Source organism: Crotalus tigris, unplaced genomic scaffold (genome assembly GCF_016545835.1).
Source record: "Crotalus tigris isolate CLP2741 ecotype Arizona unplaced genomic scaffold, ASM1654583v1 scf7180000018491.14276545383:2951260, whole genome shotgun sequence".
NCBI lineage: Eukaryota > Metazoa > Chordata > Lepidosauria > Squamata > Viperidae > Crotalus > Crotalus tigris.
This window is the reverse complement of record NW_024097037.1, coordinates 2,687,058-2,704,879: the sequence shown is the minus strand read 5'-3', so window position 1 is coordinate 2,704,879 and position 17,822 is coordinate 2,687,058. Positions and strand designations below refer to the sequence as shown.

The 17,822-nt window shown below is 38.9% G+C and overlaps 2 protein-coding genes across 3 annotated transcripts; one reads left to right on the top strand and one right to left on the bottom strand.

The window, feature by feature from the left end:
- Positions 1 to 1,215: 1,215 nt before the first annotated feature.
- On the bottom strand, positions 1,216 to 6,815 carry MPST (mercaptopyruvate sulfurtransferase). 2 transcript variants are annotated; one of them, XM_039353115.1, is made up of 3 exons: positions 6,696 to 6,815; positions 3,738 to 4,383; positions 1,216 to 1,949 (listed from the first exon to the last, which is right to left on the bottom strand). In XM_039353115.1, exons 2-3 carry the CDS (start codon positions 4,330 to 4,332, stop codon positions 1,651 to 1,653), a joined length of 894 nt encoding a protein of 297 aa, XP_039209049.1. In that variant the 5' UTR covers positions 4,333 to 4,383; positions 6,696 to 6,815; the 3' UTR covers positions 1,216 to 1,650. The 2 variants fall into 2 exon arrangements, with proteins under 2 accessions (XP_039209049.1, XP_039209048.1); XM_039353114.1 differs by having other exon boundaries at positions 6,584 to 6,727.
- A 1,951-nt stretch (positions 6,816 to 8,766) lies between these two features.
- On the top strand, positions 8,767 to 17,571 carry TST (thiosulfate sulfurtransferase). The gene is made up of 2 exons (XM_039353136.1): positions 8,767 to 9,492; positions 17,099 to 17,571. Exons 1-2 carry the CDS (start codon positions 8,898 to 8,900, stop codon positions 17,395 to 17,397), a joined length of 894 nt encoding a protein of 297 aa, XP_039209070.1. The 5' UTR covers positions 8,767 to 8,897; the 3' UTR covers positions 17,398 to 17,571.
- The last annotated feature ends 251 nt before the right edge of the window (positions 17,572 to 17,822 follow it).

Sequence of the window (17,822 nt, the reverse complement as noted above, 5' to 3'; positions counted from 1 at the left end):
CTGCCCTGCTGAGCCCGCCAAAAGTCCCATTCTGCAAACAGTGCTGCACCAGTTGAGTAGTCCTCGACTTACAACCAGTTGAGTAGTCCTCGACTTACGACCGGTTGGGGGTCGCGGCATTAAAAAGGTTGAGAACCACTGTTCTAGAGATATCTGTATTTAGTCATTTCTAAAACAAGAATGTCATAATTTCCTAAGCCCCATTTGAGTAAAGTGGAAAATAGTAAATTCTGCAGTTCAGGGATGACCTACACATATAGTATCTTTCTTTAAAAAAAAAATCAATTCCCTGGGTTTGTACTGTAAACCACTGCTTTAATTTCTTCTTTGGAAAGCATGGAGCTTAACTAAGAATATGTCAGCTTTTCAAGTGCAGACCAGACAACCAAAACCCCTATTGTAAAGTTAAAGTAATAGAATCTTGCAAGTCTGAAAGTCCTCCTCTCCTGCCTTTAATTCCAGAGACTTGGGGGTGGGGGTGTCTATTCTGATATACTTTCTCCAGTGCTGGTTCCAGCTTTGGACTCATATTTCTCTTTCAGATTGTCTGGAGTGAAGTCTTTCTCCTACAGTATGTATTAAGGCAATTCTCAGAGCCCATTACAGTATATGTGATCACTTGCAGTTTTCCTTCGTAGCAAATGCCTCATCATACAGTTTATCTTTCCAATTTACTTACATTTGTTCATTATCAGGTGACCTATCTGAATAAAAGCTTGGAGTTAGTAGTTAGTATTGATAGATCAGTATTTCTGTTGTGAGGTTATTGGGTAAGTTGGTTTAGGATTTCACCGGACTAATGCCTGACTAAGACCTAATGGAGCTGTTGGATTGCAGTGAGATGGTGCTTTTGTTAGAGAGTGGAGATTTGGAAAAAAGAGAAAGGTGTTAAGAAATCTGATTTGTGATGGGGTATGTCAGGATATGTCATCATATTCCTTAAGATACTGATTCCTGCTGGCTTAAAGCTTTTATGGGGTGAGGTGAGAGGAAAAATGGCCAACAACAGAAAATATCAAAGATGATAAGGAATCTAGTGGCTAAATCCTATGAAGAATGGCTAAAGGAACTAGGTAGCTTAACATACATTTTCTATCTGATATAGTCTAGAACCAGCTGAATTCAAGATGCAGTTCACCACACAAACTGCATTGGACACAAGTTTTCAGAATCTGACCCACTTCAGGCTGAGAACACAAAATAAAGCAATGAATCTTTAAGGACAGGAAGATGCTTTTGATTTAAAAGAAATGTTTGTACTATGGCATTTCCATACAAAATGAAAAGAAACCAAATTACAGGATCTGGTGGAGAAACAATTAATACTAAATAGCCAGAAGAATGACATAATTTGCCATAGTTACATTGCAAAATTAATCCCCTTAAAAAGCAAAGTTATTTTTGTGGTTGCAAATCTCCAGAGTTTTAGTGTTCTACCTGGAACTCTTAATTTGATCTTCCCATAATTAGTGTTTTCTTTGCTATGAAAAATGGGCAGTATCTATACATGGCAATGGAGACAAGCAAAAGAATGGCAAATCCCCCAATTCATTATCAAAACACTTCATTCAATAGGCAGAATATCTTGAGATAGAATTTTTGAAAGCCATCCCCTTCTCTAATGTTTCTGTCTCAGCAGAAGGCTATGCTTCAGAGGCTCTTTCCCATCGTCTCTGAAATGATGTCTTCGGGCTGTGCGCGCATGAACCATTCCACCCAAGCCCCATCATAAATGGCCACATCTGGCTTCCCACACAGATATGCTCCTAATGCCACATGGCAAGCGGTGACTCCTGATCCACAAGTGGCCACAAGAGGTTTGGAGAGGTCTACTTTCTTCTCCTGAAACAAGCTTTGGATAGTTTCTGGGCTTTTTTCCAAGCCTGCCTCAGTGAGGAATTCTGTGAAAGGAATGTTCACAGAGCCAGGGATGTGACCAGGTTCGATTCCTGGAGAAAGTTTGAAAAAACAAAATACTATTAAAGTTCATTGAACAAAATTGCAAAATGAGGAGCACAATTTAGAAATAATGTGCACACACACACACATTCTGTATATAGTGAACCTTGAAATCCTGTATATAGCACTAAGTTTCTAAGTAGGCACGATGGCTGGGAAATTCTGGGAGTTCAAGTCCACATATCTGAAACTTGTCCATTTGAAAAATATTGGTTTATACTAATGGTAAAGGATGAATTCCCCCCTGCCCATTTGCCCCAGTAAGCCAGAATGTAAGATGAGGTTAACTGATATCACCCATCTGCTGGAGAACATGGGGAATGACTGTTTCTAGTTCTCTAGTATACAGAAGGAAAAAAAACTTCATTTGATCTAGAACAATGGTTCTCAACCTTTTTAATGCTGAGACCCCCCAACCGGTCATAAGTCGAGGACTACTCAACCAGTCGTAAGTTGAGGACTACTCAACTGGTGCAGCACCGTTTGCAGAATGGGACTTTTGGCAGGCTCAACAGGGCAGAGACAGCCTGGACAATTCCTGTTGGCTTTTGAAAGCCAATAGAATTAGACTCTATTCAAGAGAGTCTATTCTATTGGCTTTCAAAAGCCAATAGAATAAAAGGGAGTAGCACAGCTAAGGAAAAGGGGGAAAAAAATGGTGGACTGCGTTGTTTGGCGACCCCCGTGAAATGGTTGTTCGACCCCAAATGGGGTCCCGACCCACAGGTTGAGAACCACTGATCTAGAATCTAGATCTTCCCCAATTGCGGAAGGACACTTAATAAAGTTGTAAAAATCAGGAGCCATGCTGTACCTCCTTCAATTTGGGAAGGCTTTTGACAATTTTTGGCAGTCCTATCATCTTGTACTTCATCTTTCTTTTACAAAGAGTGAAAGATGCAGCAAAGATGAAAATCAAATGCAATTAGTATGATATTAGGAATAATGACAGCCGATCCTCTGCCTAATCTGTTAATTCCTTACATATTTTATTATATATAGTAATATATAAATTACTGCCATTTGATATACTGCGTAAATAAATAAATAATGCCCCACCCTCTCCTTTCAACAACATCCTTACTAGGAGGAACTACTGATATATAGGCATCTCCTCTTGTTTCTTGACTTGTGATGAGGTAATGGCCTTGAGGTAATGGCCTTCCTTACGCAGGAAGAGCCGCTACCAAGTTAACAGTCAGATGAAACCCCCCCCCCTCCCAAATCAGGGCAAGAACTGAAATGAGTGAATATCTCAGACAAGCCCCTCCCTGGTTCACACATGGATAAGGGGAGGGGGGGAAGCATAATCAGACTTGCAACATTCTGTTACTATAGCTTGACAGTAAAAGTAGTATTAACCTACATGTCATTGGTTTCCTAATCTGTTCTATCTTGAAGTGCTGACAATTTGCAACTTCCCTTTTTTAACATAAAGTTTTGAAATCAGAGGTTTTAATCTCAGAGCTAAAGCAGCCCAACAACTCTACTGTCAGGCTCCAAAACCTAAAAGACACACTGAATTACTCCAAAGCAATCTCCATTATTATTCCTCAAACACAGACAGAAATCTTGCCAAACTAAAGCAAACTACTTGCTCCAATAAAGATATACTCTGAGAAATTCTAGGGAGGAATTGTCTTGAGTCTTTTCCTTTACCTCTTCAAACTATCCGAACTATCTAAACTTCACTGTCTCTTCCTCCTCTGTAATGTAGCTCCTGGGAATCCAGACTACATTCCACCACATCTATCCTACAAACGTAAAGAAACCATTACCTTGTCGGGGTTCTGGTTCCGTCCCAGTGTACCTTCCAGCAGACCGTGCATCCACTACCTGGAACTGGCGTGACTCAATGTTCTCCTTCACCTGCTCATAGGTCTTCACCATTGATTTATCCAGAGAAGCATGAAATTCAGCAGAAGCAGGATGACTCTTTCCAGAGCTGATTGGATACCCCTCTTTCATCCAGTTCTTCAGCCCACCATTTAGAAGGGAAACCGCTTCATGGCCAAAAACTCGGAACATCCACCAGACTCGGGGAGCTGAGAACAAGCCCTGGTCACTTGCGTCATACACAACAACATGACAATCACTGCTCACTCCTAGTTTGCCCACATACTCTGCAAAATCTGTTGCACTAGGAAGCATATGATCATAAGGTGATGTGCGGTCACTACAATGATCAATGTCGAAGAAAGCGGCTCCTGGAATATGGCGATCTTCAAACTCTCTCTGGGGATTACGTTTCATTTTGGGGAGATACCAAGAGGCATCCAAGAGCTTCACAGATGATCCAGTTTGAGGAGACTTGATAATTTCTGACACCCATTTAGCAGTCACCAATGCCCGGTAGAGCAGCTGCTGAGACATGGCACTCACAGCCTGTTTGGGTTTGGATCTCACTTGAGATTTCTGCTGGCACTGAGGTGAAAGAAGACAACACAACAAATTAGGATCCTCCTCACAAGAGAAAAGAACACTCAGAGATTATAACAAGTAAGTAGTTACACCTGAACAAAACAGCAAGTTCAGCCAATTCTTTGGCTAAGTTAAGATGTAATGTTCTTGCTATAATCAATACAATATTGCTTTGTTGGTAGAACGAAAAAAATTGCCAGGAGGATGGGAATCTACTGCCAAATCTCCATCTATGCTGAAAAACGCCTCACCCTCATGGGTGGTATCTGACAAATGATGTAATCTGAAGCAGGCATTTGGAAAGGCTATTATAGAAAATGATAGGTGCTTAGGTTCTAAGTCCCCTTGCTCCCTTGAGATGCTTCCCAAACTATGAAAATTCTCTCTGTGTGCCTGTGTGTGGACTTTGCCTGGTCATTCTTGCTCACTCCGACTTTATAGAGCGGTTGTTGTGGGGAAAAACTCAGAAGACGGAGCACAACGTACACTATCTTAAGTTCCGGGAAGAAAAGTAGAATACAGATCTATCAAATAAATGATAAACAAATGTGATTTATTACAGTTCAAAGAACACTATGGTTAAACAATGCTAACAAGGTCACTTGGCAAAGTATACTAGTGGCAACATTTTTGCTTTTTCTTCCAGGGAGAGACAATAAATGCTTCTATACCATTATGCCATCAAAATATAAGGAATGTGCACCCATTCATAATCCAAGCATCAACAGTACTGTGTAAACAATATTCTGGGCAAAAAGACAGGGATAAAATTAGAATTGTTATAACACACAGTTTAATTAGTGAGGGTAAAATATCACCATCATAAATTTCTTCACTAAAAAACCTACCTATTTCTGCGTATAATAAAAATGAACTCTAGTAGAACAGCCATTTTCTTGGGAAAAGCTCCAGTAAGCTTCAGTAGTCAACCTCAACATGGACGAAACAATTATATGATCCATGCAAAGTGAAAAAGGCCCCTACATTTTCCCGATTTTCTCATTTTTTGGACTCGTCTCTAAAAAGAATATTTAGATTGCTGTAGGATTTGTTTTATTTAATTTAAATTCCATCCTTTCATCACAGCAATGCCCAAGTTCTCTTCATTATCTTGTCCAAAACATCCGAGATCTATATTCTATAGCAAATAAATAAGAAAGCAAGAGTGGCCAAGGTTTACAAAAACAAAGATAGACTTTGAAGTTAGATCTTCATAGAGAATGTGCAGGGCTTGACTTAAATCATAACTTCTATAATAGCAGCTGATTAGGTTGGCTCTTCTCAGTATCGACACCACATTTGTTACTTCTCTTCTTTTTAATCTATTATTTTTTTAAATACTGTCATTTTTATTTTGTCATGATTAAATGCTGTTTATAGGATTATGTTGCATTTCATTGCTTTTTAACACAATCCTTGAACCCTGATATGGAAATATGGAGTTAATAGGTGAAATATGGAAATAAAAATAATTCTCATCCCATGCACAGGAGAAAAAAGGATAGTGTACTTCTTCTATCATTTTCTTTATAGATTTGTTTTTAATATCTGCTGGTTGATTAATAATCTAAACAGAGCTTTCCCATTTTGAAGCCCTGGACAAGAGTCTATCTGAAAAACAGTTTTCTTTTTATCACATCTGCAGCTTTATAGAACTGGAGTCTCCTTGTTAAAGCTAAGCAGGAAGATGCTGTGTAAATATTCAGAGGCACTCCATTTTGTTCAGAGCAGATTTGTTCATATCAATGGGTTTTGCTACTTCAAATTCAAGTTTCTTTGACAGGAATAGGAAAAAATCTCCCACAGGGGGAAAGATTTCATCTCTCTTCCCCCAAGAGTTCTCCACCCACAGAAACACCAAAGTCTCAAATTCCCCATTTGAAGACAGTAGAAAGACTGCACCAAGCACCCAACTAGTGTATAGCAAACAATTTATTTCCTTCCCCAAGAAAGACTGTTCTTCTGAGCCTGCCCAATCTGGCAACCCCAACAGGCGTTGCAGAACAGCTCCCATCCTTCTCAGACAATCTATATATAGAGAGAGTATTCGATCTCACCCCTGCCAGCAAGGATTTGAGAGTTATAACCCAAAGGTTTCCAGGGTTGTCTAGGGAGGAGAGCATCGCATAGGTAAATGCCGCCGCTGCCACCAGAGGAAAACCCACTTCCAGCGCTTGCCTCACCCCTTGAGGAGGCAACTTACTAGCGGGGTTAGTGACCTCTGAGCACATGGGCGAATGTTCATCTCATGCTTTTTCTTTTAAATCTTCAGCAAGTCCAATCTACCTCCACCTCTCTGCTTCCTCTTCTCTTACCTCGGATGCCTCGCTGGCTTCTCAAGCTACAAAGCGTTGCGTGCAAGCCGGCTCTCGCCCACCAGTTTATTCCCCCTTCCTTATTCTAGCTCTAGGGCGGAGAAAAGGACCACGTCCTACTTTGATATCCAGTGAAAGGAAAGCTTGTCGGGGCGAACCAACTGGGGCCAAAAATGGGGGAGGAAATTAGCAGAAAACCATTAACTCGCATATAGAGATCGGTCCCTCATCTAACTGGAATCACTCACGTCCTTTTTTTTAATCCTCATGACATCTGATTAACTATTCGCCCCGTGAGCCGCTCATTTTTGGAGACAAAATAAATATTTGATTTGCTTTCCCCCCCCAGCCACTTCCTGGAATAACAGATTACGGAGTCCTGAAAAAGAAGGCGTGGAGAAGCACTTTACTTCCCCGCTGATCATTTAGAGGCGAGGCGCGTTTCTTCGAACGCTTTTCAGTTGGGGGCCGTGCCTGAGTTTCCTAGAGAACGTGGGTTCCGGAAGAAAACCAAAAGACTGTCTTGTCTTCTCCACCAGCAATGATGTTTGAAAAGCCAAACGATGCACTTGGACCTGTTGCAATAAACTCTTTAGCCCAGACATGTCAAACACAAGGCCCGCGGGTCGGATGTAGCCCGCAAAGCCATCCTGGAAACAGCGAGGGAACGGCCCTGCCGCTTTGGCCCTGGCCCAGGCCGGCCAGGAACCAATGTATAATTTTGTGGTGGCCATCTATGTTGAAATACATTCAGTCTTAGCTCTATAAGCCCCCCCCCCCATGGCCTTAAAGGAACAGTGAGGCTCCTCCAGTGGACCATGCCTTGGCACTTGCCCTGGTCCCACCCTCTTCTGCCAGAGACCCTCAGGTCTGTCCAACTCCTACCCAGGCCCCATAGGCACCCTTGATGCTAACAATGTAGAGCTGGCCATGCCCACCCAGTAGGTCACACCCACTCCATACCCACCCAGTAGGCTGCACCCATCCTGGCCACACCCATCTGGCCCCCTGAGGGCACCCGCAATGCTGATGTGGCCCTCAATGAAATTGAGTTTGACACCCTTGCTTTAGCCCTTCGCTCTCTCTGTAGTAACAACAAGGAGGAATTTGGAGAAGAAAAGAGATATTGCAGACAACTTTGGATGAGAGAGATAATCTTAACCTTAATTACTTTCATACTTCTTACTTGCTTCAGAATTCTTATTCTCTCATGGACTTCTCTCACGACCCTGAGTGAATCATTTAGCAATTCACACATACCTTCCAACTCACCCTTCATCCAAGTGTATCTCTTCTCCAACAGAGTGTTGTTATAATTCTGGACAATGGAAATTGTGATTCAACCCATATAAACTCCAGATCAGTGCAGGCTGCTGTGTTCCCACAACCTCCCCAAAGTGGGTTTATACTGCAAGTCTCTCATTTTTTAAAAAAAATAAATACCACTACCTTGTCATAAGCATGTTCCGATAGGGGAATTATAGCTTTTATTTCAGAACTTGCAAAGTTTAGAACTCAACAGAATCTTGCTAGCTCTACCTCTAACGTTTGGGGCCCTCTTAACCAAACTGCTGAAAAATGTATACGTAATGCAGGTTTGCCATATCTACTATTTCTATGTAATCATATTGCTGCACTTACAAAGCTGGATATATTAGGAAACAGTATCTGGATGTTTGAGGTCAGTATACCAGCTTCTTTTACAGTGTTTCTTCTTATACACTTTGCTCTTTGGGACCCCACATTCTTGGCCTTACTGAGTTTCTCAGTGCTGGTTTCCTCTTTCAGGTTTGCCCTTTTCCCCACTTCTGACCCAGACAGTTTACTTTTGCACCATCACTGACTATGAACACTAATGCATTTTTTGTCTTTTTACAGCAGATCCTGAAAAGCTGGCTGATATGTTCTTGCCCTCTAGTTCTTGTGCAAGAACAGGAGGGAAATTAATACAAAAAGCCCTGGAAGTTTTCTCTGAATAAGTACTAGAGGGAGGGAGGGATTTTGCAGCCGATTGTGGATATGCCTGTGTCAGTCCAAAGTGCAGACTTGAATAGAAATGAATTGGCTAGGGCTTCTTTTCTCCGCCCTTTCTTAGTTGATTGGTAGGGAACAAGACATTGGAGCCTTGGACAGAAAACCTCCCTTTTCTGTACATACCATTTTTCTCTTTTGAGTTCACCCATCAAGAAAGCTTTCCTTAACATGGTGCAGCAAGCTTTATACAGAGGTTTGGTCTCCACTAAATGGCTGGCAGAAGCTGTCCGAGCCAAAAAGATTGGCCCTGAGTTGCGGGTGCTGGATGCTTCCTGGTATGAACCTGGAATGAGAAATGCCCAGAAAGAATTCCAAGAACAGCACGTGCCTGGAGCTTCTTTTTTTGACATTGAAGAATGCAAAGACAAGTCATCGCCTTATGAGCTTATGCTGCCCAGTGAGAAACACTTTGCTGATTATGTTGGCCACTTGGGCATTGGGAATAATACACATGTAGTTGTGTATGATGGAGACAACCTGGGCACCTTCTATGCACCACGCGCATGGTGGATGTTCCGAGTCTTTGGGCATCGAACTGTTTCAGTGCTGAATGGGGGCTTCAAAAACTGGCTGAAGGAGGGTCACCCAGTGACCTCAGAGATCACCCGACCAGAGCCATCTGCCTTTAAAGCTACTCTTAACAGGTCTCTCCTGAAGACCTATGAAGACATGGTGGAGAACATGGAATCCAAGCGGTTTCAGGTAGTGGATGCCAGATCTGAAGGACGATTCCGAGGAACAGAACCGGAGCCAGGAAAGGAAGGTAGGAATGTACTCTGAGATAATTGGTAAAGACCCATATTCTTTACCTGCTAATGATATTTTAGTCTTTACATCCCTCTGGCAGATTTCAACTTTATTTATTTGTGAACAACCTCCACTGAACAAAGTGGAACACTTTCTAAATACACTTTCATAACAGTTTAATACTACAGTGCCTAAGAAGAAATCCATAGGTCTCCAAAACTGATACATGTAGATATACTACTCCTGAGTAGAAAAATAGAGTGATCTAAGAATTTTTCCATTGGGAGAACTTTGACTATTTTCCTGGCCTTTCCCTTTTTCTTATGTGGTAAGAAATATACCTACACACACACAGAGAGAGAGAGAGAGAGAGGGAGGGAGGGAGGGAGGGAGGGAGAGAGAGAGAGAGAGAGAGAGAGGGAGAGAGAGAGGATCCATTTATGTTTGTTTGTTTGTTTGTTTGTGATTCCATACTGGCAGGGTCTGCTATCAACACTTGTTGATGTCCCAGTTTTCCAAACACCCTGCCCCAGAAACTCAGGACCCTGTTCAAAACAGATCTCCAGTAACTTGATATGTCTGTTGCTCATTCCAAAATGTTATATTTTTTTAGAGTAAATGGACTGTGACTAGTCTTTGTCTAAAAATCAATCCTCCCAACAATTGCACAAAAAAAATCCAAGACATTTTTCACTTTATTACATTCCCCATCCCAATAATGTGTAAGAGAATGTTGAGCTAAAAACTTTGAGCCCCTGGACAAAGGGCAGGAGCCACAGCCATGGCAATTGGTGAAAGATATGTCCACGTGCATGTGTCAGAGAAGAATTACAGCCTTCTGGAGCAAAACCCTGATTGATCAACTCCAAGTTAATGATTTTTCAGGTCACCACATCCAGCAAGTCCAGGATCTGTCAGCATAAAAATCTCACAGATTGATTGCTTTTTCATCCGTTGGACTGCTTTTTCAATGTATTTTTCTGTAAAGAAATGGGGAGGAGTGCAGATTGTATTACATCTTAATAGCTCCTATGCCTTACTTCAGTATGGTTGTTCTATTATCCTTGATTCAGGATCTAGGATCAAGGGACTCATACTTAACTTATTGTTAAGTAAAAACTAGATAGGAAAAATGAGTGGCTAGATCCCTAAATGCAGACATTAAGAGAGTCCAGACAGAGTTTGGGAAGGATACACCAATATCAGAAGATTGTGATACAGGCACAAGATCATTTTGGAAATATTACACAGTTAAATCAATCCTCAAGATGTCAACTAGATCTAAACAGCAAATTTCTCTGGAAAGCAATGGCCTCTAAGGAAGGGGTCCCCAACTCCCAGTCTGTGGACTGGCACCGGTTCACAGCATTACAGAAACTGGGCCATGCAAACAGGCAAAGCCCATCCACGGGATGCAGGCAGCATGTAAAACCACACCCCCTCTGGTCCATGGAAAAACCTCTCTCCACGGAACTGGTCTTGGTGCCCAAAACGTTGGAGCCCGCTGCTCTAAGGCATGGAGTCAGAATCATTACAGAATGGTTGGGCTGAAGCAAACCTGATGTCAAATATGATATCCTTCGCAATGTTCTTTCTAATTTGAGATTTTTCCAGGGAACCTCAGTCTGGCAACAGTGGTTTCTAGGGCAAGACAAGTGGCTGACGCACAAAAGTGGCTGACACTGAAACTTCAGAGATGCATTACCTTAAAACTTCACCTCATTCTATAAATACTGTAGCTCTGACAGAATTGTTATTCACCTGCCTGATAGAAGTACAACAAGATATTGTGGTTAGGCAGGAATTGCCCTTGAGGGTTCTTGTGAAATAGCTAAGAATTCAATAAGCTTTGCATAGCATTTATCTGAGTGGATTAGTTTGTTGTATTCCTGGAAGATCCAATAGAAAGAGCACAATAGCAGAAGGAAGTTTTAAAACTCTTTGTAGAAGCTTTTCCAAGAAGTCAGCTTAAAAGAGCCGTAGCTTATTATTCCGTTGTATAATCTTTTTGATTTCCTGCATCTCAAATTATTGGAAAATTGTTATTTTCCCTTATGCCCATTCTTACAATAAATGCAGAGAGGTGGCTGCAAGTTGCCCATATTTGTAAATTGAAAATAATGCTTTCTTTCCCATAGCATTCAGACCATTAAAATTGAGAGATTTGCCTAAAAGTATGCATGCAAATACTTCTCACTAGGGATAGTCCTCGAGTTACAACAGTTTATTTAGTGACCACCTGAAGTTACAACAGCACTGAAAAAAATGACTTATGACCATTTTTCACATTTACGACCATTGCAACGTCCCCATGGTTGTACGATCAAAATATTTATGGCAGTTGCAGTGTCCCAGGGTCATGTGATCACCTTTTATGACCTTCTAACAAGCAAAGTCAATAGGGAAGCCAGACTCACTTAGCAACTTAACAACTAAACTGCTAACTTAACAACTAAACTGCTAACTTAACAACTAAAATGATCCACTTAACATCTATGTCAAGAAAAGTCGTTAAACAGGGCAAAACTCACTTAAAAAATGTCTTGCTTAGCAACAGAAATTTTGGGCTCAATTGTCATAAGTTAAGAATTGCCTGTATTTCCAAACTGAAATTCTTCTTTCTTCAGATTAGTTCTCTGATGGGATTTTTAAGATTTTATGGGAAACAAAGAAACATAATAATCATACGTTATTTGATGTGAGTTATCTGATGATAAGAAGAAAAAACACTAAGGTTTAGTCTTTTGGATCTATCTAGCTCAGGGGTGTCAAAGTGCCAAGCCGTGGGCCGGTTGCATCATACGGAGGCCGCGCCCATCCCAGCTCCAGCAATGCAAAAAAAGTCACGATATGTCATGACACATCATGTGACGTGGCGAGTTTGACATTCGTGATCTAGCTACATCACTCGTGTAGTGACATAGTATAATACATCTTCATCAGGACCCTGACTACAGCTGCCATATCCTCTGATATTTATCCTGGCTAGCTGCATTAAAGAGGAATCGGCATTTTTTTATTATTATTCTGCTTAGGCACTGCCCAACTCCAAATATCTGGGCAGCTCATAATACAGCAAAGAATAAGATAAAAACACAATTCAAAACAGAGAAAAAAAATGGAATCTAGTCACTCAGTACAAAACTACACAAAAACCCATCCAACAAGGAGACAATTCATTAAGAAGGTTATTCTTTAAATTCCGGTTTGCTTATTTGCTTCAAAGAGCAATGGTATATAAACATTTATAAAATATTTTAAAAGAAGCTAAAATAAACAAATATTCTCAGTTGGATATTTTTAGCTCTGTAATGCTGAGATATCTAAAAAAATAATGAGGTTTGAGTCAGTTCCTATGAGGCACAGAGAGACAAATCCAGAATCTAATGAGATGAAAATGTCCATCTGGAATGGCAGATCAACTGAGATATATTTCCACAAGAAATGTATGCAAGTTCATCATTTAGCTCAAATCTCCCCTCATCAAACAGATCAATTTTTCCATTTCCTCCAATTCAATAATCTTTACAAGCCGTTTCACCATTGTGGGAATTTCAGAAGTATCCATCTTTGTGTGTCTAATAATTTCCACTGCAATTACCATATAAAAAAATCAATCTTCTGTGAGTCTCCTCTAATTGGCTATCCATAAGTCCAATTAAACAAAGTTCTGGTTTCATCAATTGTCTTCCTTTTCCAATAAAACAATTTGTCTTCTTTCTATACTCTAATAGTACTGTTACACCAGGGATAAACAAAATGCTCAGGTAGATACTGAGCTTGCAGCTCATCATTTATTGGGAAGCACTTCAAATAAGCTGTAAGTCAAAATATGAATGGCCAAAATCTTATTACATGTATATCATAGGTCATAATATTTGGTTAAAAGACTACTGTAAGAAAATACTCAAGATAGCAGTTCCTTCAGCAATTCATTTTCTTTATGCCAACTCATCAACACAATTTGTGACAATCAGATAATGATTTCAGAGACAGTTCAGCAAGGTTGAATTTGATTACATGCCATCAAGTTGGGGTTGACTCTTAGTGACCCTATAGATATATCTCCAGGATCTCATGTCCACAACCTAATCTTTTTGTCTTCCAATGGCATATTCTTACTGTTATAATCAGATCCATCTACTGTATTGCTGATTGTCTTCTTCTTTTTACTTCTACTTTCCCCATCATTATGACTTTTCAAAGGAGTGGTTCTTTATATAATACGCTTGCATAATTTCCTTGATGGAGATAGAAACACAGAATATAAATAAGTCCAAAATATGGTAATTTGAGCCTGGTCATTTGTGCTTCAAGTAAGAACTCTGGATTAATTTGTTACATGATCCATTTATTTGTTTTCCTCGTTCCTGTTCTCAAGAATCTTCTCCAACACCAAAAGTGTCCTCCTTCTTCAGAGTTGCTTTGCACTTCTATAGAGTATCAAGGGGAAAAGCCATTGCCTATACAATTATGATCTTTATAGGAAAAAACCAAAATGCTCGTTAAGAATATGACTAAAATACAGAAAAATGAATTAGTTGACAGAATAGTCATTCAGATTACGAATAAAATAAGATATTTAGGGATACAACTAACTGCTAGATGTATTACACTTAAAATAGACAATTATGATAGGTTAATGGAACAGATTAAAATTGATTTAGATACTTGGACCAACTTGCAACTCTCTTTTATGGGTAGAATTGCCATAATCAAAATGAATGTCCTACCTAAAATTTTATTTTTGTTCCAATGTACTGTATACCCATAAAATTAGATAAGAAATTCTTTCAAAACTTTAACAAAACCATACACAAATTTATTTGGCAAGGAAAAAAAACAAGGATCAAATTAAAATTATTGCAGGATGCAAAAGAAAGGGGTGGATTTGGCCTCCCAGACCTGGAAAAATATTATCAGGCCATAGTATTATTATGGGTGCGAGATTGGATATTATTGAAGATTAGGAGACTATTATGTCTGGAAGGTCACAATTTTCAGGTAGGATGGCATGCTATGTTATGGGATCAGAAATATAAAACACACAAATATTTTCGAAGGCATTACATCAGACGAGCTCTAATTGACATATGGGTTAAAACTTGGCAACCAAATTATATACAAGTCCCCATATGGATTTCAATGCTAGAAATGCATATACACCCAAAGCTTATACAATTAGGAAAAATTATAACATATAAAAATGTACTAGACAAGAAAGGGGAATTGAAATCCAGGAAAATTCTTCAAAACGAAGGGGTAGAATTAGAATGGTGGGCATATCTTCAATTACAGGCAAGATACTGGAAAGATAAAAAAGAGCTAGGTATAAAAATAGAGCTGACAGGGCTGGATAAAATACTATTAGGAACCGAGGACAAAATGATTAAAAAAATATATCATTTTTTGCTAGATCAGGCAATGTATGAGGAACAGGTAAAAGAAACCACGTTAACGTGGAGTAGGGATCTTGATCTCAACTTTGATCTGCACATCTGGCAAGAATTATGGGTAAGAAATAGGAAGCTTACTTTGGCCACCTCCTACAAAGAAAATCTCTACAAAATGTTCTATAGATGGCACCTCCCACCCACAAGGTTAGCTAAAATGGATCCAAATTTTTTTTCCACATGTTGGAAATGTAAATTGGCAAAAGGGACCTATTACCATATGTGGTGGAAGTGCTCAAAAGCCCATGATTTCTGGAACAAGATAAAAAAATGGCTGGAAGAAATATTAATGATAGAGATAGAGTTAAAACCAGAACTCTTCTTATTAGGCATAACCACACAGAAATACAATAAAGGGATATTTTATTTGATGCTACATATCTTCATGGCTGCTAGAGTGGCGTATGCACAAAACTGGAGGAATAAAGAAATTCCAACAGAAGAAAAGATTCTATGCAAAATTCTATCGTGTGCGGATATGGATAGGCTCACAATGGAAATGAAGGACAAGACAGAGTCAGATTATTTTGAAATCTGGGACAAATTTTATTATTGGTGTGAATCAAGGAGGACTGTTTGGGTTATAAGCTAGTGTTAAGATAGAAACATATATAATTGTATGTTAGTATATAGAGACACAAATTAGATATTGTATTGATAGAAAAATATATATGTACATATATAGAGAGATCAAGAATTATATGTATGAAAAGGAACAAATTGTTAGAAATATTTATACTGGAATGTTGTGTTATGTCCATCTTTGTTTTAACTGTATTATAAATAAAAAACTTAAAAAAAATTATGATCTTTATAGGTATAGACATGTCACAGCATCTGAATATTTCCCCCCCCCCCAAGTCCTTCATTGCTATCATAAAATGCTAGATTGTGACATATTTATTCACTGCTTATTTCTTTACTGTTTAAAAAGCTATCAATCTCAACCTAATCACTTTGTGCAGCTAATAATACATAACAAAAATAGTGCAAAATAAAATCAACACAGTACAATATAATGCAATGTGGTTGGGGCTCAAGCAAAATTCTCCTATAGCACATAAAGCATACATAACAGTGCTTGAGAGAAAAGTCAGTTTTCAAAGTCTTCTGAAAGGCTAACAGGTCAGACCTGTCCAAATCTTGGGGGAGGTTGTGTCATAGGGTAGATTCTGGAACCAAAAAAGCATGCCTAGTGCAATATGACACTATTTAACAAAAAGGACTCAGTGCATACCCACCCAACCAGATTTGGTGGGATGGGAAGAAACCATAGAGACAGATGATCCCACAAGTAACCTGGCCATTTCCATGTAGTATCTTATAGATGACAAGTTAACAGATATTTCATCATTGACTGCATTATATCCAAGTACTGTGTCTGCTATTTTCTTCATGAGTTTCATGTCTTGAGCAGTAAGCTATGATCTTCTGACTGAAGTTTGTCCAATTCCAGTCTATTTCAATTTGCTGATGCATCAGATGTCAATGTGTATTTCATCTCATCTGTTAAGGTTAAATTATGAAAATGATGATGAAGTAATTGTAATTAGGATGTTGCATTTCATTTCATTTTTAAATGCAAAATTGCATTTAAATGTGGCTATTTTTTAAAATTTTGTGGATTTTTTTAGATGTATATATTGTAAAGCAGTTCTTTTCCAAAAATCTGCAATTATCTTTCTCTATATTTAAATGCAGTAAATTCTGGAGTTGTGATTTATTACAAACAGACATTTATAAAGCTGTTTCATTTTACATTTAACTATCACCCATATAACTAACATTATTTCTTACTTTTTGTTCAACTTATTTGTATTAGAAATAATTGATAATTTCAAATTTGACCACAATCCCAGTTTTGTGCTACCATTTGTACTCCAATTATGTGCTTATATACCATACCATTATTTAGGATTAGAACTTCTTATAATACTATTTTATTTGAATTTATTTCAGTAACCCTGTTCTTTTTAGACTCTAGTATATTTATTTATTTTTTCTTATGCATGTATACGTATATGTAGAAGGGTATAATACTTATTTTATTCAATATTTATTTGAATCTACACTTAGAGTTGTAATAAAATTGAACTGAATTTGACCAGAATAGTTACAGGAGGTACTTTTTATGACTTGGTTGAGTGATTACTCTTTCTCTTATTCCAGGGATAGAACCAGGTCACATTCCAGTCACCATAAACATGCCTTTCTTCAACTTCTTGACTGAGGAAGGATTTGAGAAACCCCAAGAAGAAATCCAGAGAATGTTCCAGGAGAAGAAAGTGGACCTTTCAAAGCCATTGATTGCCACATGTCGCAAGGGGATTACAGCCTGCCATATTGCCTTGGCAGCATATCTCTGTGGTAAACCAGATGTGGCCATCTATGATGGATCCTGGTCAGAGTGGTTTCGTCGTGCCCCACCTGAGTATAAAATATCTGAATGGAATCGCCATAAGGCATAATAACTCAATTTTCTGTGAAGCATAGTTCCAAATACTTTCTAAGCATGATGAAAACATAGGAAAATAGATTCCTATTCTTCTATAATTTTCTCATTTTCTAATCCATGGTTGCTGCTTGTTTTTGCAAACTGGTAATTAAATAAAATTGAATCTCGGGTCAAGTACCTTTTTCAATTCTGTGTCTTTTTTTATTGTCTACAGCTAATAAAGGAAGAGAAACTATCCACTGTTATTATAAGCATGAATATTAATATCATGACTTTCCATTATAACTATAACATACTGCCCTTGAAATGTAATACATGTAGATTACAATTCTCACTGTCCCTAGATTATCCATTTAACAGCATGATAGTGGTCAATAATAGGAGTTAGTCATATCTGGAAGTTGTTAAGTTGTGGAAAGCTAGCAAAAACTAAAAACT